This window comes from Microtus pennsylvanicus, chromosome 1, assembly GCF_037038515.1.
Source record: "Microtus pennsylvanicus isolate mMicPen1 chromosome 1, mMicPen1.hap1, whole genome shotgun sequence".
Taxonomy (NCBI): Eukaryota; Metazoa; Chordata; class Mammalia; order Rodentia; family Cricetidae; genus Microtus; species Microtus pennsylvanicus.
In genome coordinates, this window is record NC_134579.1 from 150199962 (window position 1) to 150226044 (window position 26083).

Sequence of the window (26083 nt, forward strand, 5' to 3'; positions counted from 1 at the left end):
TAGCTAAGCGTGTTCACTGTGGCCAGCTTGCCCTTTAGCTCTGGTAGCTCAGAGCCAGGGAGGAATAATCAATTCTATTTACAGTCCTTGTTCACCTTTAGTCTTTCAGTCAGTTACAAGCAGCCCGTGATCTTTATCACTAGCTGGAAGGTCGGCTGGTTTATCTTTAATCTAGGCCTGGAAGTCAGCCCTTGAACATGAATTACTGACAGTTTGGAGATTTTCCGTTTCAGCGCTAGGCACAGGCCTCCTCCTGAATTTCCTACTTCTCTACTCAGCCCAACAGACCCAGCAGCGAAGGCTGGGTGTTGCTTCTGGGGCACATAAAGTTGGCATCTTGCTAAGGGGACAGTTACGTTTTCCATTTTCTTAGTTTGTCCTCAGGTGTCATCTATCTTTTTGCCTTTGGGCTTTGTTTCTTTAGGCTGTACAGGATTTTCTCTGGTGTGGGAGGGGTTGTTTCAAAAATGGTCCATCTCTCAGTTTAAATACGGGCAGCACAGACGTCTGCTTTTGAAAAGTTATAGAGCGCTGATTATGCCATTTGTCTCAGAGAAGCTACCATTGACATTTTATGCTTCAAACTGTGCCTTGAAAGCACTAGCTACAGAGGATTCTTTCATTCTGTTCCTCCATCATCAGCATCCTTGCAAAGTTTAAGTCATAGAGAAACACTTAATTGGGTGGCATACTCCGCAGGTTCGAGTCCAGGCTCCGTCATTCTTGCTATGTCACTTAATCTGTATAACGGGGACAGACCTCAAGATGAGGTCGTCTCAAAGTGCAACTCTCAATCCAGAAGATTCAGGATAGCAGATCTCAGGAACCGAGCTTTTCAAAAGACCGGAGTTGGCCTGGAGGCATCCCGGAGCGGAAGGGGTTACGATGATAGAGACGCCAGGAGGACCGGAGTGGCGGGAGCGTCCCCGCGAGCAGCTCACCACGCAGGCGCGAGTGGTGAGGCTGGGTTGGGGGCCGCCCCGACACCCGGAAGTGTGCTCCTAACGGGTCGAGCCCGGCCTTCTGTCCGGGGAGGGGGCGGGGCCGGAGCCCCTCGGAGAGAGGCGCCATAGAGCAGGACGGAGGACCCGGGTCCTAGACACATCCGGAAGTGGCGTCCTAAGGCGCCTCTCGGTAACCATAGAGCCGGAGGGGGGTGGCGGCCAGGGGTCGCAGAGTTTGCCTGCCTAGAGCGGCGAGGAAGCGGTGGCAGCCGGGCGGGGGAGGAGAGGGAGAGGCGCGAGCGGAAGCGGCCGGGAAGGTCACTTCCGGCCTGGGCGCCCGTCCCCCTGACCCCAGGGTCTGAGTCGCCGCTGCCTCTGCTGCCACCATCTGCGAGGCAGACGAGAGGGGGAAGAGTGCAGCGCGGCGGCCCCGGGGCCGAGGAGGTGAGGGCGGCTGCGGACTCAGGGGGGCGTGCGCTGAGGGGCTGGGGTGGGCGCGCGTCGGGAAGCCGGGCTTCGGACGGGGGTGGGTGGGGAGGCGGGAGGGCGAGCGCGGCAGAGCGGGCGAGTGCGCGTGCGCGTCGCGTTAGAGGTGGGGGTGGGCGTGAGCGGGCGCGCGGCCGGGGAACTCGCGCGCGGGCGCGCGGGGGAATGGGCGCCGCGAGCTGGGGCAGTGCGCGTGCGCGACGCAGGCGGCTCTGCGGGCTGGGAGGCATCTCCGCTAGGCGGGCGGTGGGGTCCGGGACCCCCGGTCCGTGCTTGCCGCCGGCCATGGCCGGAAGTGCCGGGGACTTTGGGTGGGGGGGCAGATGGGGAAAGGGGCCCAGCCTCCTGGACCGGGCTGACCGGAAACGGCGGCCCAGGGACAGTTTAGGCCTCAGTCCTCTCATGCCCTTCCTTCCCCATTTCAAGTCGGCCTGGTCCGTTGCTGCCCCGGGCGCCATGCGCCGGTCTTTGATCCGGCGGGTAATTACGGGGATGCAGGCGGCGGGAGGCCCATTCATCTCTTTCCCCCGCGCGTGCTGATGGGCGGCAGGAAACAGGTCCCGGGAGAGGAAGCACCAGGCCAAGGTCAGCGCCGCGTGGGCCGTGCGGCCCAGCCTGGACAGTTGCCTTCCTCCCCCGGGGCGGCTTCGGGGCTGGGTCCCGCGCGGAGCCCCGCCCCTCAACAGCCCTCCTGCCTCCACCCCCAATCTGCACCAGAGCAGGTCACAGGGTGACCCCCAAATCCTAGGCATGAGTGCCCTAGCACCTGCAGAGGTCAGTCGGAAAAGTGATCTACAGATACAGAAGCGAGCGCGGAGCGTGAACCGACGCCTGTCTTAGTGCCAGGCCGGTGCTGGGCTCCAGGATAGGAAGGTGAACGTAGGGGGTGGAAAGCAGAAGCTGAGAGCTGACCCAGCACAGGCCCAGGGAATTTTGTTCAGGGCGTTATTAAAAAGGCAGCGACTTGGGTTTTTGTTTTGTTTTCTTTTTTTCCTTCTGTGTAGTGTGTGGTTCAGACTCCATGTCGGGCATCGTTGAGGTGTATAGCCTCAGCTCTGCTGAAAGCCCAGGTGGGCCCTAAGCCTCTTGGGTCGTGTGCAGTCAGCCTTCCCTGCCTGCCTCTCTGGAGTTTCTGAGTGCTGTGCTGCCATGGGCCAGAGAACTTTAACATTGGGTTCTGATTCCGCTTATCTCATGTATTTTCCCTCTAAGAGCTGAGGATGGGATGGGAAGGGCATATCCTCCAGCTTGGCCCGTGGTGAAGTTTTAAGACTGAGTAGCAGCCACTGGGAATATTCATCCCGATGGGCTTCAGCTTCCTAAGTTCTGCGGTAGAGAAGAACTTCACTCTGTTCCCATGAGGACACAATGGAGGTGATAACAGTATCCTCCCCAGTACAAGGCCTGTTGTACTTTCCTTTCAGGCAAAAGTTACTCAAAAGGTCTTTGAAGCCAGCGCCCCTGAGTCCCAGTTTTGGCTCTTTTACAGATCTGTGACCTTGGATGTGTAGCACTTCCCCTTTCCCAGGCTGTTTCCTCCACAGTCTCCTTAAGTGGGGAGCATTGTTACAGTTCCCTGCGTAAGCCTAGCCCATCAAGACTACAGACACGGCTAATCCCAGGACATTGTTCTCTTGTGGGGACACCTCCTAGGTTGGAGAGAAGTTCTGAAGGTTTCCGTGGGCCAGACCTGCTGTTGGGTGACACTGGTCAACTTGACAAAAATCTTGTAGTCCCTTTTTGGAGTTGTTCAGACCAAGAGGGAGATATGCCAGAGTGGCCATGGGCCTAGGGACCTACAGGGAAAGGGACTGAGATCTCAGTCCAGGGACAGTGGCATTAGCATGGTGGGTCTTGGACAAGGCAACCCCAGGGCTTACGGGAGATGGCAGGATGCAGAGCTCAAGGCCACCAACAACTATGTAGTCACTGATGGGCACCCATAGTTCTCGTGGTGGTGGTGGTGTGCCCAGATCCACTTCACAAGCTTTCCAAATCTGTACTGGCATTCTCTGACTAACAGGCTGTACCGGCTGTTGGGCCCCATATTTAGGAGAGTCTGCAAATTTGATGACGAGTTTTGAGAGCTTGGCAGGCACCTGGTGCTGACTTCTTTGAGTCCCTGGGACTGAGGTGGTCACCTTGGTTTGGGCAGGCTAGGACAGATGCTTGTGCTAGTGTTCATGCTCCCTAGGCCCTAAAGTAGCTTCAGAGTGTGGTCTCTGTAGGAGCCCAGAGCTGGCCCTGATTGTAGTGCCATCTCTACTGTTGGAACAGTTCTGGGCAAGCCTGGGTCTGGGATTACAGGCCTATTCTTAGGTGCTAGCCATTGGGTTGAGGTTCCTGGTTTCCCATTCTGTGGGTAAACTGTCAGGAAGACTCTTACATACAGGACTGCTGGCCAGAAGACTCTTGAGACCTAGTCTCTTATTATAGGGGACTTATAGCTTAGTGGGATAAGCAGAGGTGACTTCTACTGGTGACTGGGAAGGGTGGTGAGAATTGAGATCCCTGTCAGCTGTGGTGGAGGCCTCACTAGCCAGCAGGGTGAGTAGGAAGCTGAGCTGTCATGGTCTTAGTATCAATGGCCCTAAGGTGGAGTGCAAAGAACTGTAGAGGAATCATCTCAGCCCCTGTCCAAGTGGGCTGGGTGACCCAGGTTGCTCGTGCTTCTGCTCCTCTGCCTTGGCCTCTGGGGCTCTCTTTTTGTGCTCCCAGAACAGTGGCTTTTCTGCTGTGCCCAATGGGGAGTTCTGTCTAGCTCCGTGCTGGAGTGCCTGCCCTGATGTGGATAATGCTGGGGACTAGACATCAGATAAAAAATCTCAGCCTCAGGGCCAGGCTGCTCAGAGCATCGCTTTGTCTCTGTGTGCAGGGTCAGGATAGTCAGACTAGTTCCTGGCCTCCTTTGAGGACTCAACCTGCTGGACATTCCCAGTGATGTTAGGGGATGGAAACCCATAGGAGGAGCTTTAGGGTTCGGATAGGAATCTCCCAGAGGACTGAGGACTCGGCCACAGGAACAGACATTAATTGAGAGCAGTGCCAGTGTCCTGAGGGGAAGTCTGGCCAACCCAGATTGGACCTGGAGTTTGCTCTGTGGCTGTATGACATTGTGTTAGCCTCACAGTTGTCTAGATCTTGGCTTTCTCATCTCTGAACAGGAACAGCAGTTATGGAGTGCAGCAAAGGCTTCATTGCCTTGTCTGATGGCATAAAGTGCCAGCAGCTTTCTTGTTCAATACTAGGCTTGTGTTATGATTTACTATTGACACGGGATGAGATGAGGCACCTTGCCTCTGTCACGTGGTTGGTCAGCAGCGGGGTAGGTTCCGACCCTGGCAGCTTTCCTGTAGGGATTGTCCTCTGGCCTCTCCCAGGGAGTTGAGGGGATCAGGATCTAAGTTTATGCTCTTAGAGCACCATGCACCCCACGGCTTGGGGTTTAATCTCCACTTGGTGAATGTGATGTTACTGTTGGCTAAGGAGGACAGTTGCAGAAGAGGGAAGGCTTCCCGAGGGAGGACCCGTTGATGCTGGGCTTGGCAAATGGGCCTGTTACTTCAGCACGTCTAGAAAGACATAAGACCAGGTGGTATCTGCACCTAGAAAACAGCCCAGTCCAGAGGGTGGGTCTGAGATGGCTCATGGGTCTTTCGTCTGTCTGTTAAGATCTAGTTTTTAGAGTTTTAGGGTCACAGAAAAGTTGAGTAGGAGGCACACTTCCCTTGTGCCCCTCCTACCAATCCCAGGTTCCCCACTGTTGGAATCCCACTCCACCCCCATCCTGGGTTAACTTGCGGTTATTGATAAACCTGCACAGTGTATTCTTGAAGAGGATTTTGCTTTTGGCAGTTTGCAGTTATTTGCCAATGGTTAGGAGTCAGGTGCTTAGGAATGAGTGACCCTGGAGATCTGCAGACGTACTGAGTCCGAGAGCTCATGCTGCAGGTCCCCGTCTGACTTGGCTCCTGCTTCCTGGCTGTGCTTGGCTAGGGTTGAGCAGGGTGCCCCTCGGGACTGCTCCAGCTGAGTGCCAAGTGTGTCACAGATTTACAGTGGATTTAGAATCTAGAGAGCTCTCCTGGGGTAGGTGGGGTCAAGGTCCTTCTCTATCCTGACCTTGTTTACTTCTTTTCCTTGACCGTAAGGCCCTGCTAGCCAGGGTTGACAGTGTCCATGCCTGCTGAAGAGACTAGAGCCCACAGGAAGTGAGTGTACTAGACCAGTTAGGAGGCAGAGGCGGCTCCTCAGCTAAAACACTGGAGAGGAGAGCATGAGGACCAGGAAGTTCTGCCTGGCTCCATGCCATGTTCTAAATACACCCTCAGATCCGGATGAGGTACAGACGGTGTTCTCAGATTGTCACTACTAAAACTGACTGGATGAGATGGAGTAGTCCCCACGAGCTCACCCCCGAAGGGCAAGTGTAAGAGCCCAGGGGTGGGATGCATGCCCTGGATGGTCAGGCCTTGTCCTAGGGCTGAGGAGATGAGGGCTTAGCTTTGGTCTGGTGTTGGATGCAGGGCTTGTTTAGAGAGGAAGCCAGAGGGCCTGGAGTGAGGGGAGAGGCCAGTCACAGACAGGGAAGCCAGAAGGGATCTGCTAGGGAGGGAGAGCAGAGACGTTGCTCTGTGGAACACCCTGCTGGAGGACAGCAGGGCAGTGGGCTGATGGCCACCTGCAGCAAGCATACTGTGGAATGGTAGGTACCTGGCACACTTAGTGATTGCCCTCAGGGAGCACAGAAGGAAATAGAAAGATGATTAGAGATAATGACACAGCTGGCATGTGATAGGAGGTGGGGCCCTGGCATGGGGGCGGGGAGGCACTTGAGTCAGCCCTTGAGAGGGGAGGAGCTGGAAGATCTGGGGCAGGATTCTCCAGAAGGGCCCGGTAGGGGTAGATAGTGAGACTGGGGTTCTGAGAGAAGATGGGAGTTTGCAGAGCCTGGGCCAGACTGGGGTCCTGTGGGGGCTGGACGAATTTTGCTTTTGTGGCTACAGCATGGAACTGTAATGGACTGTGTTAGGCAGGGTAATGTTTCTTGCCCGTGGAAGTTTTACTGAATTAGGGAATCATTTCCATAAGGTACAGTTCACCCACAGAGAGCACACAAGTTTGCTGACTTTCAGTATATTCACTGCTTTGTGTGTGCAAAACCACACAAGATTTTAGAAAATTTCCTTGTTACAAAAAGAAACTAATCCTCATGGTGATCCTCCACCATAAAATTATTTTCCTTACTACTTTGTAACTGTAATTTTGCTGCTGTTATAAATCGTAATGTAAATATCTGATGTGTTGGATATCTGCAACGCCTGTGAAAGGGTTGCTTCTCCCCCAAGGGGTCACAGCACACAGGTTGAGAACTGCTCTTCTATGGGTTTGCTTATTTTAGGGGTCTTATATAGAATGCAGCAGTATGTGCTTCCCCAAATTTGGCTTGATTTACAAGCAGGAAGCTTTCGAGCTTCAACTTTGTTGTGTGTGTTAGTGCCTCACCAATTGTGGCTGAGTGCCATGCTTCTCTAGATGGCCATTTTTATTGGCTCTTTTTTGTTTCTTGTTTTTCAAAACAGGGTTTCTCTGTGTAACGGCTATCCTGGAACTCACTGTTTAGGCCAGGCTGTCTTTGAACTCATAGAGATCTGTCAGCCTCTGCCTCCCAAGTGCTGGGATTAAAAGCCTGTGCTACCACCACTGCCTGGCTATATTGACTTTTTGGTTTTTGTGATTATATTTTCAGAACATTCAAATCTAGATTTCCGTGTGGAGGAAGTTTTTCCCATGCACTGCTCTAGCATATAGACTGGAGTGGAATTGCTGCGTTGATGACGATTGTTTGCTCAACCTTGAGGGACTGCCAGGTGTTTTCCAAAGCAGGTGCACCCGCCTTGCCCTCTCGTGAGCCAAGCCTGAGGCTTCCTTTCTCGACCTCATCACCAGCACTTGTGACAGTGGCCTGTAATGTGAAGCGGATCCTCTTTGTGGCTGTACTTGAATTTCCCCAGGGCAAGCATCATTTCATGTGCCCACTGGCCATCTGGATGTCTTCTTTGGAGAAAAGGGTATTTAGGCCTGGTGCTTACAGCGGGGTTTGTGTGTGTGTGCTCTGACTGCACATGTGCAGATACTTATGAGTGTGAGCACTCTATCCTTTATTTGTTAGGTTTGGTTTTTTCAAGACAGGGTTTCTCTATGTAGCCTTGGCTGTCCTGGAACTCACTCTGTAGACCAGGCTGGTCTCGAACTCATTGATCTCCTGCCTCTGCCTCCCAAGTGCTGGGAGGTGTGCACCACTTAATTTAAAGATTTATTTACTTATTTAACACGTATGTACCTGTTTATATGTGCCATGTACATGCAAGTACTTGAGGCCAGAAGATCATCAGCTCCTTTGAAACTGGATTTCTAGGCAGTTGTGAACTGCCATATGGGTGCTGAGGACCAGATTTATGTCCTCTGTAGCATCTCTCCAGCCTCTTTACCTTGGGTTTTGTGGTGGGGGTCACACTGAGCTTGGAGCTCACCCTTTTGGGTAGATGAGTTAGTTGGCCTTGCAAATCCCCCTCCCCAAACAGGCCTGGCTTTGCTTCCTGGCGCTGGGGTTGCAGGTGTGGAGTGCTTTCCCTAGTGTTTTTATGTGGGTGCTGGGGACGTGTACTTGGTTCTCACACTGTGCAGCCAGTGAGCCATGTTTCAGCTTGTTTGCTTAGTTTTTATTTAGGTTATTTGAACTAAGTAAATTTTTTACAAAGACTAATTGGTTGTGGAGTGGAGAGGGGTCTTGAGAGGCACAGGCTGCATCCAGAACTGGAGTGCCAGTGAGGGAAGGTACACAGGAGCAGGTCCTGAGGTAGGTGGGTGGGTGGAGGGAGTAGAGGGAACGAACAGAGGAAGCAATGGCTTGCTTGGCGCCTTTGAAAAAAGAAGGGATGATAGTGATGTTGGTATCTCCGCTGGTGACCCAGGGATTTGGGGAGGTGGGGGTAGGGGTGTTTGAGACTCAAAAGCAAATGTGGGCACTTGGTGACAGAAAAGTCAGAGAGTATAGTTTGCTAATGAAAACAGAAGAGGACAGGTGGTTTGGAGATGAATGACAGGTAAGGTGCTGCTGGGAGGAAAGGAGCAAGGAATGCTAGGCTGGAACAGGGAAGCAAGTGAGGGAGAGAGGATGAGGGGCAGGAGGGGCTGCTTCTGCACCCAGTCCCAGCAGGCAGGGGGAGGAGGAGGTGAGATTGGCAGCAGAAGAAAGCAAGGGGATAATTGGTGGGCAGGCATCCAGAGGGGGTGGGTGGGACCTAATAACAACAATAATAACAATAATTTGTCTGGGCTTAATAGCCCTGTCAGATCCACACGCTAATTGGATTGCTTAAGGGCCCTGCTGGGAGGGGTGGGGGCCGAGGGGGTGCTCACTTGTCTACTTCTGCAAGGAGGAGGTCAGAGCAGGGTGAACATCCAGAAGCTGGAAGTACTGGCTGAGAAGGGAGAGGAGGAGGGAAGGCAGGGGTGGCCTACACCTGCAGGGCTCCTGGTCGGAAGCATCGTGTTGCTTGGACTGTTTGCTCTTATTTCTTCAGCGGTGCTGGAGCTTGACCCTAGAGGGTCAGATCTAGGGCCTCTGCCATGTGCTGGGCATAAACTCCGCCATGAACACCTTTGCACATCTTGGAGTTTTCTTGTGTTCAGGTGGGGCTCTTTTCCATGGATCTGGGCTTGTGGCTCCTAAGGTTCTCCTGGTTCCTCTGTGCCTCCCCTGCAATCGCAGCATCCTACTCCCCAGGCTGTGAGATCTTAGGTGGGTCCTGCGCCTCAAGACCTAGAACAAGAGAGCCAGTAGCTACCTACCTCCATGAATGGGGGACCCAGTGGATAGGAGAGGAAGAGGACTGGATGCCCTTCTCAAACCCTTTGCAAGAATCCCTGATTCATCCCTACAAGCTTGGTGCCACTGGGGGTGTCCCACAGCTCTGTGACTCGCTTGTCCTGAAACGACACAGCTGAGCCCTAAGAGCTTTTACTTGCTCAGGGTCACAGAATGAAGCTGTGGTAACACGTGGCTTGAGCTTCCAGACTGGGATTTGCCAGGTGAAGAGAGGTGTGTGTCCCTGGCTGGTACCAGACCTGCTTCCAGCTTGTTTGCCTATGTCTGCCAGGTGTTTCAGCTCCTGGAGAGCACAGTGGACTGCTCTAGGCAGCCATCTAGACGCCCTGTAGTTCTGCTAACTAGAGGAGTCGGGACGTTAGAGTGGTGGGCACCTGTGAGGCTCGCTGAAGATCTGCCTTACCCCACACAGAAATGTAGGCTCTTGTGCCCAGGGGCCTGGGGCAAAACAAAAAGACTGCAGCGAGGCAGGAAGAACAGAATGCTTTCTCTTCTGAAGTCTAAATCTTTCAGGACATTTTGTGTGGGTGTGGAGGCCAGGTTTTGATTGATGATGTCAAGTCTTTGACAGTCATTTTCTTATTTTTTAAAATTGTCTTTCACTGAACCTGGAGTTCATCATTTTGCTAGACTACCTGGCCAGCAAGCCTCAGGAATCCTTGTGTGTTCCTTTCTCCAGCAGTGGGGCACATGTGCACTGTCAAATCCATCTTTTACATAGGCGCTGGGCTTGAACTCACTCTGTGTGCTAGTGTGGCTGGCCTCTATGTACCGAGCTATCCATCTCCTCAAACCCTTCCGGGACATTTTGTGTGTTATTTTACCCATGGGATAGGAGCCAACCCTTCCTGTACCCTGGGCCCAGCAGTGCTTTGGACTTGTGTGCTCCCTTGGTAAGGGGAACGTACACATACAACTCGGCTTCACAGACAGAAATCAACACAGCAGCACATGGCCTGAAACCTAAGCGAGGCTGCCTCCTGTCTGTGCTCCCAACCCTAGCTCTCATGGCTCCCACAGTCCTTGGATTTGAAAGCTGTCCTTATTTTTGTATCTCTTGTTCTTTAACATTAGGAGTCAATGAAACTCTTCCTTTTATTTGGCCAGGTATTAAATATGTTAGACTTTATGGATCACAGTGTGAACCAAAACTGTCATTCTTAATAGGTGACTAGGAACATATAAAATGTGGCCATTTGAGGGGAGTCATCGCGGTGTCAGTGTCAGGAGGAGGAATTTGGCTAGTCTGGCAAACATTGTCCAACTAGCACAGGTCACCCTGCCAGTCCCCTTGAGGGTTGTCTCCTGCCTGGTCAGAATAGCAAGGCTTCCTGGCTTTCAGGCCGTGGAGTCTGTCCTTGTCTGACCACGGAAGGCCTGCCGCAGGGGTGAGGTGAGTAGAGAGGAGGCAGGAGTGCCCTGCCTCCCCTCCTGCCTGCAGGAAGTAGGCTGGAGACGGAATTCCCGGCTGCTTGAGCTCTGGGCTTCTTATTTAAGTGAGAATACCATATCACACTGGCAGCAGCCTCTCATAGGACAGCCCTCTTTACACCTCTTTGACCCCTGCCAGTGCCTGTAGTTTGTCTGTTTTTTCTCCCCTTAGGTACTTGTAATGTTGACAGTTTGATGGTCATCAGGCATGTGTAGTTTTTAAAATTTTTCTTTGTATTAAAGATATTTGTGTGCTGATAATGCGCTGTTTTAAAGCACACGCTTGGGCGAGTTGCTCAGTCCAGATTGCAGGGCCGTCGCTGCTGTCTCGTCCCATGTGTTTCATTCCGTGCCAGGAGCCCACGCCTTCTTGTCATTTCCAGCACTCACAGCACTGCAGTCACTAGTCTGCTGCTGCCTTGTTTGTTTTCAAGACAGGGTTTCTCTGTGTAGCCCTGGCTGTCCTAGAATTTACTCTGTAGACCAGGCTGGCTTCGAACTCAGATCCACCTGCCTCTGCCTCCTGAGTGCTGGGATTAAAGGCGTGCACCACTTCCTGGCCTCGTCTACTTTTTGTCTGTGGGCGTCTCTAGAGAGCCCATACCCACGGAATCCTACGCCAAGTGGCAATGGACTCAGTGACCTTGAGTAGTTAGTGAATACAGAATCTTACACCGCGTGACCCTGGCTTATTTGACCCTGAGTTTTGTGACCTTGGCCAGCTTATTCACTGGAGCCACACACCTTGTAGCTCTGGGCTTAGTGACCTTGGCAGTTCATGTACCATTGAGTCTACACTGGTGCCCTGGGCATAGTGACCTTTGGCATTTCATGCAACCATGTGGCCCTGCTCTCAATGGGTCCATGACCTTGGGAAGTCCATGTACGTGGAATAATAGGCTTAGGCCTGTTTCTTTCCCTAGTATTTGCTGTCTGCTTTCTAGCTGGCACGCATAGCACTGCGTGCTGTTCACTCACGCTGTCATGCAGGTGCGTGGTTTCTTCTCTGGTATATGCCAACAGTGCAACTGTGGGGCAGCTCGGACACTCCTTCTGTTTGAGAAGTGGCTTGTTTTCCACGTGACAGTTCACCTGGCACTTTCCTAGTGTACTTGCAAGTTCTCCTTGGAGTTGTTGGCTCACTTTTTCATCCTGAGACAAGATGTCACGTAACCCGGGATGGTCTTGGATGCCTTCTGTAGCTAATGCTGGCCTGGAACTTTTGATCCTCCTGCCTCCACCTCTCAGTGCTGTTGTTAACACATGGTCACCACCACACCAGCTTCCTTTAGAGTTTTGGTGTGCATGGTGTGCCATCCGAGAGCCCTGTAGTGTGCGTCCTGTGTAGGCGGGACAGAGCTTCCTCTCTCTCAGAGCTTTCTGCTCTGTCTGAGAAATAAGCTGCCACAAAGCCCTTTACCCAGCAGAAAGTGCAGGTGCCTCCTTGTGTGTGGGATCATGTAAGAGCAGGGCCCTTTGGGGCTTGTGTGCTGCTGAGAGAGTTGTGCCTGGGGAAGCTTGTTTGTTCCCAGATCCCTTGGCCTTGGCTCCCAGCCTTGATAAGGTAGTTTCCTCCCCTGGAACAGGGAGAGCCTGTCTCAAGAGGAAGCTGCTCTCTGGCTTTCAGGAGTGAAAGGGAGTCACTAATGTCCGCACACACGGGGTGTGTGTTCTGATGTGTTTGTGCCCTCACCCCTGCCTATTCTGTGTTATATAGTCCTGAAGGTTGTCAGATGAGGGGAATGAAGAGAACAGAAGAGATTTGGACTCAACTTCTGAGAGCTGGAGGACCCACTAGTGTCACAGCCCCGTGACCCATGGCTCTTCCCGACCATGCATGTGCTTGCCTGCAGCTGTTTGCTGACATTCTGTCCTGTCCATAGGCTGATGTCCTTCCAGGTTTCCCAGTTTAAACCTTGCTGCTCTTTTGAGAAGCATCCTCAGTGTTTTGAGTTTTCTCTCAGTATCTTCTGGAGAGGTCATCACCTAGGGTTCCTTTAAACATTGCACCTAGCTCTTGGGCCACTTGGCCGCCTTGTGCAGTCATGGAACTGTTCAGACCTGGCTCCAGCAACTGGGGCCCTCTTGGGTCTTTGTGTCTGTTTCATGTGGTTCCCCCTCCTGAACCAGACCTGGGGCAGAACCAAGTACTAGAATTCAATGGGTTTTTCTTTTAAACCTTTCCTTGGCCCAGTTTCATTCACCTATGTATTCATACCGTTGTTCTCTGAGGTACTTGGGCTGCCTGGCACTGTTGTAGGTGCTGGGATTCCTGTGGGTAGTGCTGGCTTAGGAGTGGATGAATGAAGACAGACTAACCTGGTAACATGAAGGAGCCCTAGTGTGTTGCACGAATTCTTATTGATATTAATAATAAAAACTCAGAGTCAGATACAGGGATTAATGCTAAAGATCAGAGAAGCAGAACCGGTCACTAGAGAGTTCTTAGCTCTACTGAATCCTCAGACCAAAGGGGCGATCCTGTCCTCAGGCTGCTTCAGACTGACTGCCTTCTCAGACTGCTTTGAGCTCCTCTCTCCTCCTGTCTTATAGTCCTCTCTCCACCTAGCCCAGCCATAGTCACTCCTGTCTCCACTTCCCTAGGGCTGGGATTAAAAGTGTGCGATCCTATGTGCTAGGTTCACCTTTGTGTGAGCTCTGTTTCTCTTTTAGACTGGATCAATTTCGTGTAGCCCAGGGTGGTCATGAACTCACAAATATCTGTCTGCCTGTCTCCTGAGATTAAAGGTGTGTGCCACCACTGCCTGGCCTCTAGTGGTTTAGCTCTGCACTCTGATCTACAGGCAAACTTTATTTGTTAAGATAAAAACAAATATCACTACAAGGGTGAGATGGAGAAAAGGCCGTGTGGGGGTAGAGGTGGGTAAACAGGTCTTCCAAGGAGGTGACTCTCACTTCAAACACAGCCTGGCAGGGACAATGACCATAGCAGTCATCACTTGCTCAAAGGCTCTCCAGAGCCAGGAGGAACACCACCTGAAGGGTCCCAGGTGGCTGTACTGGTAGGGGACCTGTGGTCTAGGGTTTTCCTGAGGGCTGGACCTAGCCCAGGCTTTCTATTGCCTGGCCTAGAAGACCCACGTGTTAGTATTGTCTTGTGGAGCAGGCTTGTTGCTATGGTTCTAAACTTGGGCAGCCAATCGGTCCATGTTCAATACAGGAGGTACAGGCTTTCTGCCTCTGAAATTTCTTTTTGTTGCTCTTACCTTGTTGTAGAAATTAACAGCATCTGTCACTGCTCTCTCCTCTCAGTTGTACCTGAATGTCACTGCCACAGTCTGGAGGCATATGAGTCTCTTCTACTAAGTGTCAAATCTGCATGATTGTGTAGCCCCATGCACCTCTGCCTTCCATCTCACCCATGAGGAAACTGAGTCATGGAAATGGGAAGTTGGCTGTGGCCTGTGTAGCCATGGGGACTGAACAGTCTTACCGCCTGAGTCAGGGTGCTGCAGCTTCAGCCTCCACTGCCTCAGTGCAGGCTCCCGTCTGCGGTGACTGTGCCTGCTGTGCACATCTGTAATCTGTCTTCCTGTGTTATCCCTTCCTGCAGGGACCCAGATATGGAGCTGCGGGAAGAAGCTTGGTCTCCGGGGCCGCTGGATTCTGAGGATCAGCAGATGGCCAGTCATGAGAACCCAGGTGAGGTGGCCTCGGTGATTCTTCAGCCAACCCCACTGCCTCACCACCAGGCCGGGGAACCATCCTTTTGACTTTGTGGTAGCCGAACCCCTGCCCCTTTCCCTCCAAGAGCCCCACACCCACAGCTAGAGTGAGAGGCTGATGCTCCAGTCCCTAAGGGTTCTTTTAACAGGCCCCTCCAGATCCTTGGGGTCCACCTTTTGTCTCATGTCTCCAGCTGGCTATTGTTGAGCACTCCCTTTTGTGCCCTATGCTCTGTTCTGGTTCTAGGAGCACTGTGGCTGCTTTACGGGCACTCCTCACATCAGGAGTGGCCCCCAAACTCATGTTCTGGAAGTTGTAATGAATGAGTGAAGTACTAGGAAGGGGAATCTAGTCATGTGGTAAGATTGGGAAGGGTGGGCTGGGCTAAATATGAAGTCATTCATTTTTAAGTTTTGGCAACATGTGTTTTGTTTGTTTAATAAAGGATTATTGGGTGGATCAAAACTCCCCTGTGGGGTACGTGGTGCCTAGGTTTGTTGGGTAAGACCCCTCCTGGCCTACGGCACCCTCGTCCCTCCTTGGTGACACCAGCGTGATGACAAGAAAGCTCATGATTCGGCACAGTGAACACTGTCTGCCGCTTGTGGCAGATGCTTTGGCTCCCTCCATTTTAATAAATCGGTGCTTACAACACGTTGCTTCAGTGTTCCTTAGACTTTGCTGTCATGACCCGAGGTGGCTTGTCTCGTCACCTCCACCTGTACACAACCACAGATCCATGGGGGAGGTGCGTTACAATAAAAGTTTGGCCCGACCCTGAGCGCCTGAAGTGCATGTAGACTGTCCCAGTTTCCTTTCTGTTGCAGCGATAAAATAACTCACCGTGGAAACGTAGGGGAGAAAGGGCTGATCTGAACTTCTAATTCCAGGTTACAGTCCATCATGGCGTGAAGTCACAGGGGCAGGAGCTTGAAACATCTAGTCACAGACATCCACAGTCGACAGCTGAGAGAAATAAATGCATGTTTGCTTGCGTGGGCCCAGTTTGCTTTCTTTCCCCTCATGTCAGTTTCGGATTCCCTGAGCAGTGACGCCCTCACAATGGGCTGGCTCTTCCCACATCAGTTCGCTGATGACAGTTCCCGACAGGCGTGCCCACAGGACAGCCAGTGTAGACGACCCTTTATTGAGACTTCCCAGGTTATTCTGGCTTGTGTCGAGTTGACAGTTAAAGCTGGCCAGCACACTGACGTTGCTTTTCCTGGGCTCTGCCTTGTCTAGGTGCTGGCCTGTTCATCACAGGCTTGACTAGTCTCTAAAGGTGGTCCTCAGCAGAGCCCTGCTCTGGACAGCGGAAGCCTTGTTACCTCATTCTGCTGAATGGTTGCTGAGAAAATAAGAGGCATTCCAGAGAATTAGATCGCAGGGCTTTTTTTTTTCTTTTTTGGACTCTTGCATATTTCTGGGAAGCCTGTTCAAAGAGGCACTGGTGCTGTTACTGAGAATGGCACTTGCCGTCTGTCCCACCATCATTGCCATCTCAGTGAGCATGCATAGAGCCTGGGAAGGTCAGGCTGCCTGCTGTTGATCTGCCTTATTTCTGAAAGGATATTGGTGGTGGGTGGGAGCCAAATTGGGGCAGAGGCCAAGCGGCTTGCTCAGGCATGGGGTGCACAGGTGAGCTAGAGCTTCCTAGGGCTGAAGCGGTTTCACAGTCTCCGAAGCTCCTTTTCTCCTGATTGCTCCAGCTGCCATATGAGATGGGCAGTGGCCGTGACGAGAGTAATCCTTCTAGATTGCTTAGTTCTTAGCCTGGCAGCAGGATTTCCAGACAAAAAGTAGAGTAGTCCCAGTCGAAAGGGCTTTCATCCAGTATTGCGGTAGACTCCCACTGGGTGATGAGGCTCTGTCCTCCCTGTGGAACATAGCACTCACCCTGCCATGCACCTCCATCACCTGGGAGAGCTCACTTCAACTGCAATGGTCCTTGAATTTTCCCAGGTCCCTATGTAGTAGTACACCAACACAGCCAAACCCCAAGCCATCAGACCACACTGGCAAGTGTCAGGACTTGAGCATACCTGCTAGCTCTAGTAGACATTAAATGGGCTAAGCCACTTCAGCCTGGGTGTGTAGGCGTGTCTTAGGGAAAGGAAGCAGAGGAGATGGCTTTCAAGTGTTCATTGGAAAGCTTGGGGGCAAGGACACACTTGAGGACCCATAGCTATAAAGTAGGTGTTGTATGCAGAACTGTGAGACATGAGAGGCCAGGGAGGTCAGTGAGGAGCAGCCTGGGGTCTTGAGCCAATGAACCTAGACTTGCGTGGCATGGTCTAGGGAACTAATTGTGAGCAGGGAGGGAGGAAAGAGAGAATGTTCTGATGGAAACAGAGGTGGCCATTTGTGTGACCACAGTATGAAAATAGCAGAGAATTCCATCCTATTGCTTCATGAGCCAGGACACCTGCCTGTACAAGTAGCCGTGGCCCGTGCCCTAGAAGGCTGTTAGGTTAATAAGGAAACAGGGCAGCCTCTTCACAGCCAGGTGACTGGGAATCCCCCCCCCCCCTGCCCAAAGTCCAGATTGCCTAGGTGTATTGCGAGAACACGGCACACAGAAAAACCATGTGATCATAGAACTCTTATATGGGGCAAACCATCTCAGAATGGAAAGACTAGGAGGAACTCAAGTCAATAAGCACATTGTTCCCAGAATATTAAAGGTGAGGGGCTAGAGATGACTCAGTGGTTAAGAGCGTGTATTTGCAGAAGAACCATCTGTAACTGCAGCTCCAGAGGGCCTGATAATTGGACTCTGGGCACCTGCACCCACATACACAGCCCCCTCAATAGTACATATAATTAAAATTATTTAAGAAGATGAGAAACAGGATACTTGTTAAAATGAAAACAAGTTATTTTTGTTTGTTTCAAGATGATTTCTTGGTAGTGCTGGCTGTCTTGGAATTGTAGACCAGGATGGCCTCAAACTCAGATCCATCTGCCTCCTGAGTGCTGGGATTAAAGGTATGTGCCGCCGTCTCCCAGCAAAAATGAAAATTTAAAAAAAGATTACAATGAAGTAAAGAATATTGAAGTTGGGCAAAGAAGGTGTGGTACACAATTAGACTGAATCCTTGATACATGCAAAGCAAAGAAATAGGGTATATGGCAAAACTGTAATTCATGGGCTACATGGCACTTGCTGCTCTTGCCGTGGACCCAGATTCCGTTCCCAGCACCCATGTCTGGCAGCTCACAACTGCCTGTAACTCCAGCTTCGGGGAATCCAATGCCTTCTTCTGACCTCTCCATTATCGTACACTTGTGGCATGCATTTACACAGACACATGCGCACACAAACACAGATACATCCTAACAACTAATCCAAGTGAGAATCCCCACTATTGAGCTCTGTTGAGAACAAGTCACAAACACTGAGAGCAGCTGTTCGGAGCCGAGGCCAGGATGTGGCTCAGTGTAGCGCTCTCATTTCCCATGCCTGGGCTCCAGCGCTTGATCCCACTTGTTACAAAACCAAAATCCAGCTTCCTGGCAGAAAGAATGAATATCTTATAAGGAAAAATATAGGCAACAAGTAAAGTTAGACTTCCTGCCAGCAACATTTCACCCCAACAAAACAATAGTAACGTAACCTTGACAACCAGGCTGAGGGGTGAGCCGAGGATTTGAAGGGTCTTGACAGAACTTGAGCCCTTAGCTGTAGTCCTTTCCCCAAAAATGTGATGGTGAATAAGCTTTGGACAACGCTAGTGACCAAAGAGAGGTAGGCAAAAGGTGGCAGTGAACAGGGGCTGGCCACCCAGATACCTGCCTATGAAAATACTGTGAAAATGGAAAGGGACCCCTTAGGGCACTTAGTATGGCTGTCCCTAGAAGGCAGCATGGGTCACACCAGTAAGTGATTCCTGTGTTCTGCTTCCATTGTTGCCCACAGTGATGATGGGAGCCAACCCAAGTGGGTACTAAATAGTTGAAATAAAAACTTTGGGTTGCCGAGAGTGCACGTGGCAGTTGCCAGTATGGATTCACAAGTTACTTGAAAACAAAACCCCAAACAGGCACTTTCGATTCTGCTCCGGAGTCCTGCTTTGGAAAGCTGTCCGTGGTGGGTCTGGGTAAGCAGCATATAGAACAGATGGGATGCTGTCCTGCACCCAGGGAGGACAGCAGCATTGAGGAGGCTCACTCACACTGGAGATGGGCAGTTTCAGCCTGAGTGAATATAACAGAGTGCCTGTTTTTCCTGTGGTACTGGGGGCCTAAGGGCCCTGCCACAGAGCTGCATTCCCAGCCCTGTTCTACTTTTTCTGTGGTCAGAAGATCTTGCTGAGTTGCCCATACTGACCTTGAGCAGGCCTTAGCCTCCCAGAAAGCAAGATACTGCAGACCCTGCACCACCAGGACCAGCCTGTAGTCCTTGCGTTTTATGGTGTTGGGAAGGGGGAAAGACTCAGTTGGTCACTTTGGTGAAGAATAGGAAACCAACCCACATTCAAAAACTGGGCCAATGTCCTGCCTACAACCTCCTGAAGTGGGCTCTTGAAGCACCAAGAGCTTGCTTCTAATGTGTTGTCTTGAGATCATCACAGCTGCTATCTCACAAACAGAACAAATAGCTGCCCCTTCTGTGGCCAGTTGGTCCATGATCTGAATATCATCCCAGGAGCCTTTCTCTGGGGAGAGGACAGGACGGCATCTCGAGACTGTCTTTGGCAAGGCTGGGCTACAAAGGGGTGGTCTGTCAGTCCACTGGTCCAGAGGAGGTGAGTGGACTGTAGCCAGCAGAGGCATGTGGGCCTGCTTCTTTCTGATATTTTTAAATTTTATGTGTTTTGCCTATATGCATGTCTGAATACCATGTGCCTGTCTGGTGCCTGTGGAGGCCAGGAGGGTACCAGAGCCCCTGGAACTGGAGTTACAGGTGATTTTCTGGCACTGTGTTGGTGCTGGGAATCGAACCTGAGTTCTCTGCAAGGGCAACAAGTGCCCTTAATGACTGAGTTAACCCTGGAACTTCTACTTAATCACTTAACAGCCTGCCCCGTTTACAAAACAGGCACACTTAACTGAATAATCAGACAACTTAGAAAAAGTTGGAGCCCCAGGAAGGAACACGCGTGACCAGAGTTCTTGCCCCTACTGCTTATCCACTTCTTCCCTAGCTTGTCACTTAGCCTGTGATGGCCCTGAAGGGAGGTGGATGCATTTCCGCCCCCTACAGGTCTCTGTCCTGAGCTCCCAGACTTCCTGCTGTATTTAACATTCAGGTTCTATGTCATGACTGGGTATACTCCTCAGAGATGTACAGACATGGTACACTGGCACTTTGAATCTTTAGTGTTTTAAATTGTGTTTTGTATGTGCACAGGTGCAAACATGCCACCACACACATGTGGAGGCCAGAGGAAAACCTGAGGGGTTGGTGTTCTCCTTCCACCATGTGGGCATTGTGACTGAACTCAGATTGTCAGACTTAGGGCAAGCACATTTCCTTGCTGAGCCATCTCCCAGGCCCCGTTAGGACACTTGAATACATACGTGTCACTATTTTGTTTCTGCTTTCTTCTCTCATGTATTCCATTATTCTTGCATTTTGCCTGCCCCTTTTAGACCTCTTCCTCGCCCAGTCTTCTTTCTACCTCCCACATGTATGTTTGTCTGTGTATGTGTAGAGTGTGCATACATGTGTCTGCCCACTGTGTGTGCCCATCCACTAGTGTGCATAGGCCGGAGGCACATGCAGATTGTTTTAGCGTATTGATCTTCACACAGACCCTGAAGCTGCGTGTGTTTGTTGCTAGGTCGCCTTTCCAGGGAGTCCATTTGTCTCTACCCACCAGCCAGCATTGGAGATTCAGGCCTGCACTGCCATGCCTGGCTTTTATATGGGTGCTGAGGATTTGAACTTGGGACCTCTTGCTTTCACAGCAAGTTCTTTTACCCAGTAAGTCACACACCACCCAGCTCCATACGTATATTTAAATCTTGCTGCTGCTGGGTTTTTTTTGTTTGTTTTTTTGCTTTTGTGTGTGTTTCAAGACAGGGTTTCTCTGTAGCTTTGGCTGTCCTAGAACTCCCTCTGTAAACTAGGCTGGACTCGAACTCACAGAGATCCACCTGCTTCTGCCTCCTGAGTGCTGGGGTTAAAGGCGTGCGTCACCACTCCCTAGCTTATGAGGAAAAGTGACATTGTTGGAGTCTGGCCTGTCTCATGTAATAATCCAGTTCCACCTATTGTCCTGCACATTTCATTCTGCACCACTGAATAAAACTGCATTGTACGCATGCACGTTTCCTTATCCGTCCTTCTGGGGACGGGCGTCTAGGCCGCCTTAATTTCTAGACTGGCAGTGAGTATCTCTGCCCACTGTGTGCCTGGGTTTGCTCTCTACCCAGGCGCTTCTCAAAGTCTTTGCCTTAGACTAGTGTGTCACAGCCTTGAACCTGGAGAGCCACCTTGCTGGCCTTGTGACTGTGCAGCTGAAGTTGGGGAACACAGTGAAGCCGGAAGGTCCTAGGGCTTCGGTGGGTGAGTGCCCTTGGCTACTCTAAGCTTGGAACTGCTGCAGATGTGTTGGGCAGTGACCATTGGTGTGGCTGTTCAGATCTTGGCTTGGCCGATTTCTGGTTCTGTCACCATGAACTGTTACTTTAGTCCCTTACACCTGGAACTAGGAACATTTCTTCCAAGCAAAGAAGCATAGCCGGGGCACTGAGCCTCCCTCCCCCAAGGTTCTTGTTCTTAATCAAAGCATTCCCAGATGCCGAAGGGGACTTGAGGACAGACAGTTCGATCCATGTCAGAGGGATTACTGTGAGCTTAAGGGTCAAAGTATTGGGAGAAGGTAAAGAAGGGAGACAGCCACACCTGCAATAGAGGTTCCCTTTTTTTTTAAAATAGAGTTTGCAAGACATGAGGAAGACTAGGGCCTGAGGCCTGGTTCCTGGTTGAGGGTGCACACAGTTATCCCAGGGTGGTGTGGGTATTAGGTGAAAGAGCAGCTCTATTCTTTGGATCCACCGAGGAGGAAGTATTTAATCTTTATAGTCTTTGGCCAGCTAAGAGTCGCTGTGTGTGGCCTGGAACTTGCCCTCGGAGGAAGCTCCACTTATCTTTCAGATTTGGGCCCTGACAGAATAGCCATGTTTACTCTCACCTGTCCAGCTTCACTAATGGGGCCACTTTGAAGCATCTGTCCATTGCTTCAGCTTTAACCCCTTATCAGCCACCCAGCCTGTCTGTGATCGTTATCTCCTGAGTTTATTTTTTATCTAGGCCCTGAGGGAACTCTGGGCTGCTTGGAGGGTTCTCTGTAACCTTTGACATAGAGCACGCGCATGCATGCACGCACACACCTACACACCTGTAGAGGTCTGCAGGCAGCCATGGGCCCCTGGAGCATATGAAGTCCATCTCTCTACTACAGAGACTGCATTTTCTTACCTTGTCTCCCTGTGTCCATCTGACTTTAGGCCGCCTCCTTAGGTTATGACACTGGAAGCGTTTTCTTCTGTGTAGAAGTAGAAGGAATCTTGCCTCGAGTCCACTCTCCCCCAGTCCTGATGGGGGACAGGGGCTTCACACACCTGTCAGAGCTGACCTTGACAGTTGCGTACTTCCCTCCTACCTAGCTCCCATTACAAAGAAGCAGGTTGCACTGCAGCCACCAGATGTGGGGTTGACAGGCCTCAAGTGTGTCTTCCGGCCTAGTGGGCCAGTTACTCATTGCCAGCATCGCCTCCGAGGCCGCATTTATGAGCACTTGGAGCTGGTGAGAGAGGAAGAGAACTTCAGTGGGCTGTGAGCCTGATTTTGAAGAGACTTCAGGGTGCTGCTCAGCTGAGCTGGTTGGCAGGATGTACCTGGTGAGGTCCTGGCATATGACCATGGGCCTCGGCTCTGCTGTAAAGGGGCGGGGGGCTGGAGGAGTTTAAGAGGTGGGTAGACCCCTGGAGAAAGTGTAGCCCGCCTTAAGAGCAGGACAAGTTAGACTTGGACAGGAGGCAGGCTTCGAGGCAGCTGGATGTACGTGGAGTGAGTTGGGGCTACCCTGGGTGTTTTCAGTTGTTCAGAGCAAGACCCCTAGACTGTAGTTGTCCTTGATAAGTGGGGGTGTAATAGGCTAACTGTGGGGCTTGCATGCCCAGATAGTCAGGCTAGGGCACATCACAAGCTGGTGTTCCCTCCTGTTCGTTCAACTCCTTCCCGTTTGTTTCCCGCCCTGCAGCTAGGATTGCCCAAATGTGACACCATTATGTCCTAGCCTGCAGACCTCTGAGACCTATTTTTCCAGTGGCATCAGGTCTGGCCCTCCCACCCACACTGATACTCAGGTGCCATTTGTGCTGGGGTTTCTCTTAGCATCTTTACCCTTGACCCTCTATAGCTCTGGTTGGTAGACCTTTAGGGGGGCCCTGGTAGCCTTAGCCATTGGTCTACAGGTCCAGAGAAAGGCTAGCAGAGAAGTCCTCTCTGAGGGAAGAAGAGCAGGTTTGGGGAAATGGGCTATGAAATACCTCGAGTGATCAGTGCTCCATGGGATAAGGGGTGTGGACTGCGAGCTGGCACAACCCAGCTGGCCCTGGGTTGTCGAAACCCTGAAAGGATGAGCCGCCCCCGGGTTGCTCACTAAACTGAAATCAATCCATTGGCCACCTGCACGTGGACAGTCACCATGGGCCCGCCACCTCTGACTTGCCTCCTTTCCTCTTGCCTTATAGTGGACATCCTCATCATGGATGACGACGACGTCCCCAGCTGGCCCCCGACCAAGCTGTCCCCACCCCAGTCGGCGCCTCCGCCTGGGCCCCCGCCCCGGCCGCGGCCGCCCGCACCCTACATCTGCAACGAGTGCGGCAAGAGCTTCAGCCACTGGTCGAAGCTGACCCGACACCAGCGCACGCACACAGGCGAGCGGCCCAACGCCTGTAGCGACTGCGGCAAGACCTTCTCGCAGAGCTCGCACCTGGTGCAACATCGGCGCATCCACACAGGCGAGAAGCCGTACGCCTGCTCCGAGTGCGGCAAGCGCTTCAGTTGGAGCTCCAACCTCATGCAGCACCAGCGCATCCACACGGGCGAGAAGCCCTACACCTGCCCCGACTGCGGCCGCAGCTTCACACAGAGCAAGAGCCTGGCCAAGCACCGGCGCTCACACAGTGGCCTCAAGCCCTTCGTGTGCCCGCGCTGCGGCCGCGGCTTCAGCCAGCCCAAGAGCCTGGCGCGCCACCTGCGGCTGCACCCAGAGCTGTCAGGGCCCGGTGTGGCGGCCAAGGTGCTGGCGGCTAGTGTGCGGCGCGCCAAAGCGCCCGAGGAGGCTGCGGCGGTGGACGGCGAGATCGCCATCCCAGTGGGTGACGGCGAGGGCATCATCGTGGTGGGCGCACCGGGTGACGGTGCTGCGGCAGCCGCAGCCCTGGCCGGAGCAGGGCAGCGGGCAGCGGGGCCGCGGTCACGGAGGGCTCCGGCGCCCAAGCCGTACGTGTGCATGGAGTGTGGGAAGGGCTTTGGGCACGGGGCCGGGCTGCTGGCCCACCAATGCGCGCAGCACGGGGACGGGCTGGGGTCAGCGGGTGGCGAGGAGCCTGCACACATCTGCGTGGAGTGTGGCGAGGGCTTCGTGCAGGGCGCTGCCCTGCGGAGACACAAGAAGATCCACGTGGTTGGGGCGCCTTCGGTCTGCAGCAGCTGCGGACAGAGTTTCTATCGGGCAGGTGGGGAGGAGGACGGCGAGGATCAGTCGTCCGGTGCGCGGTGTGCGGAGTGTCGTGGTGGGGAGGCCCGGTAGGGACGGGGGTGCCCGAGGGGTGGGCAGGGCCCCTCGGGCTCAGTGGGGACTATCAGCGAGCAAGACCACGAGGCCCAGGGAGAACCGGACCGGGCGGAGCAGCAGCCTCCCTTCTTCCTTGGCCCACGCTGACCTGGGTGTGAGAGGTCCCGCAGTCATCAGGGCAGGTTCTCAGGACTGCCCACAGCCTCTCTGCTGACTCGCACCGGCCCTGTAGGTTCCCAGCCTGGGAATCAGAGACTATGTGAGAGAACTGTGTAGATCAATCGGCACTAGACCCTCAATAGAGAGGCCATCCACCACTGCAGGTGTGGGGCTGCGGTGTCCTAAGGAATGGAGGGATCCTGGCCTTGTGCACCAAGAGGGTCTTCCTTTCTAGAATTTTCTTTTAATCATACCTTTTTGGCCCCTCCCATTCATTAATTTTTCTGCCCCATGGGTCCTTGTCGATTTTCTAGCCCAAGTCGTTCCTCTCCCTCCTGGATTTGCAGTAGCAGAGGAGTGAAGAAGTAGCCTCCTGTTCCCATCACGGTCTCATTGAGAGGACAGAGTCCTGTGTGCTCCCTGGATTCTGGTGGAGAAGGGATGTGGGGGCAATAAATGGCACTATTCAATTGATCCAGCACTGCCTGGTTCTTGAGTTTGGGACGGAGAAGGGAAAGAGGTTAAATACAAGTGACAAGCGCCAGACCAGGGGTGACCATACTGGGCCAGACTGCCCTCACCTGGTTCCAGGAAAGAGGCCTGCTTGCCGAGGAGCTCCTGACTGACCTGGTACAGGGTCACTGAAAGTCACTGAAGACGCTGACATCTCTATAGAAGGGTGCAGCTCCCAGAGACCCCCAGTGCTGTGACTCATCCAAGTGCTGGTTACTAGTGAGCCATGTATGTGCGCTCTCTGCAGAGCAAGCTATATCGTGATGACTGCTACTGTCCAGGGAAGGGGCTCTCAACGGAGGAAGATGAGCTTGGAGTAGACAGTGTCTCTGGATCCAGCACCCAAGTGAGGACAGGATGTTGGCATGTTATGTTCTGTTCAGGTTCTGCTCAGTGTCAGTCCAAGGCATCTCTTGGAACACCATACCCGCAGGATTAGAAGGCACCTTTAGTGTTAGGGTGTAGTTTCCTGGGCCCACAGCCCTCAGCTCAATGTCGCCTGTTCCTGAGCCTTGGAAGGCCGTATTGTGGACCCTGCCAGGGAGTCCCTTCAGCCTAGTCTGGGGAAGTGGGGGATGAGCTACAGATTTCCTCCAGCCATCCCAAGGAGCAGTGAGGCTTCTTGTTAACGGGTGTTGGAGGAAATATGAGTCCTGAGTGTGCCCATCTATACCTGTCCATCCTGTCCCATCTGAAGGTCAAAACCCAAGGTCACAGTGGGCAACTGTCCTTTGGAAGGCTTATAGTAGTTGTAGGTCAGGAAGATGCTCGGGTGTTCACTGCCTGGCTTGGGTGAGTGGCACTCGAATAGCTTATCTGGTAGGTACTATCACAAAGGAGAGTTATGTGTGGAGTGGCCACAGGTTTCTAAAGATCACAGAAATGTTGCTTAAAAACCCTTCAGTTTCTGCCAAATGCTGACCTAGGACGTTGTTGGAGGCCAGAGAGGGGAGACTCTGTCTTGAGGATGTAAGCTGGAGCCCACCGCCAGGACATGGACAGGTTCTGCTTCTTACAGGTTGTACTACTCTGGGCAGGTGAACCAACCTCTCTAGTCCTCGACTGGCTTTCTTCTCTGCAGAAGGAAGAGCTGGGCTGTCTCATGAGCTGTTGAAGGTGATCTAAGCCAGATGTGGGGTCGCGGGCCTCTGCACCTCTCCCAAGCAGGAGCTGAACACAATGGTGAGGAGCTGGTGCTTAAATTCTGGCTCTGT

General features: G+C 52.5%; 1 protein-coding gene across 9 annotated transcripts; it reads left to right on the plus strand.

Annotated features, from left to right (window-relative positions):
* The first annotated feature begins 974 nt into the window (after window positions 1-974).
* Window positions 975-24830, plus strand: Znf787 (zinc finger protein 787). Of its 9 annotated transcripts, none has more exons than XM_075992659.1 (3): window positions 975-1134; window positions 14327-14415; window positions 23146-24830. In XM_075992659.1, exons 2-3 carry the CDS (start codon window positions 14337-14339, stop codon window positions 24210-24212), a joined length of 1146 nt encoding a protein of 381 aa, XP_075848774.1. In that variant the 5' UTR covers window positions 975-1134; window positions 14327-14336; the 3' UTR covers window positions 24213-24830. The 9 variants fall into 9 exon arrangements, with proteins under 9 accessions (XP_075848774.1, XP_075848765.1, XP_075848784.1 ...); XM_075992650.1 differs by lacking the exon at window positions 975-1134 and adding an exon at window positions 1157-1388; XM_075992669.1 differs by lacking the exon at window positions 975-1134 and adding an exon at window positions 1791-2015.
* The last annotated feature ends 1253 nt before the right edge of the window (window positions 24831-26083 follow it).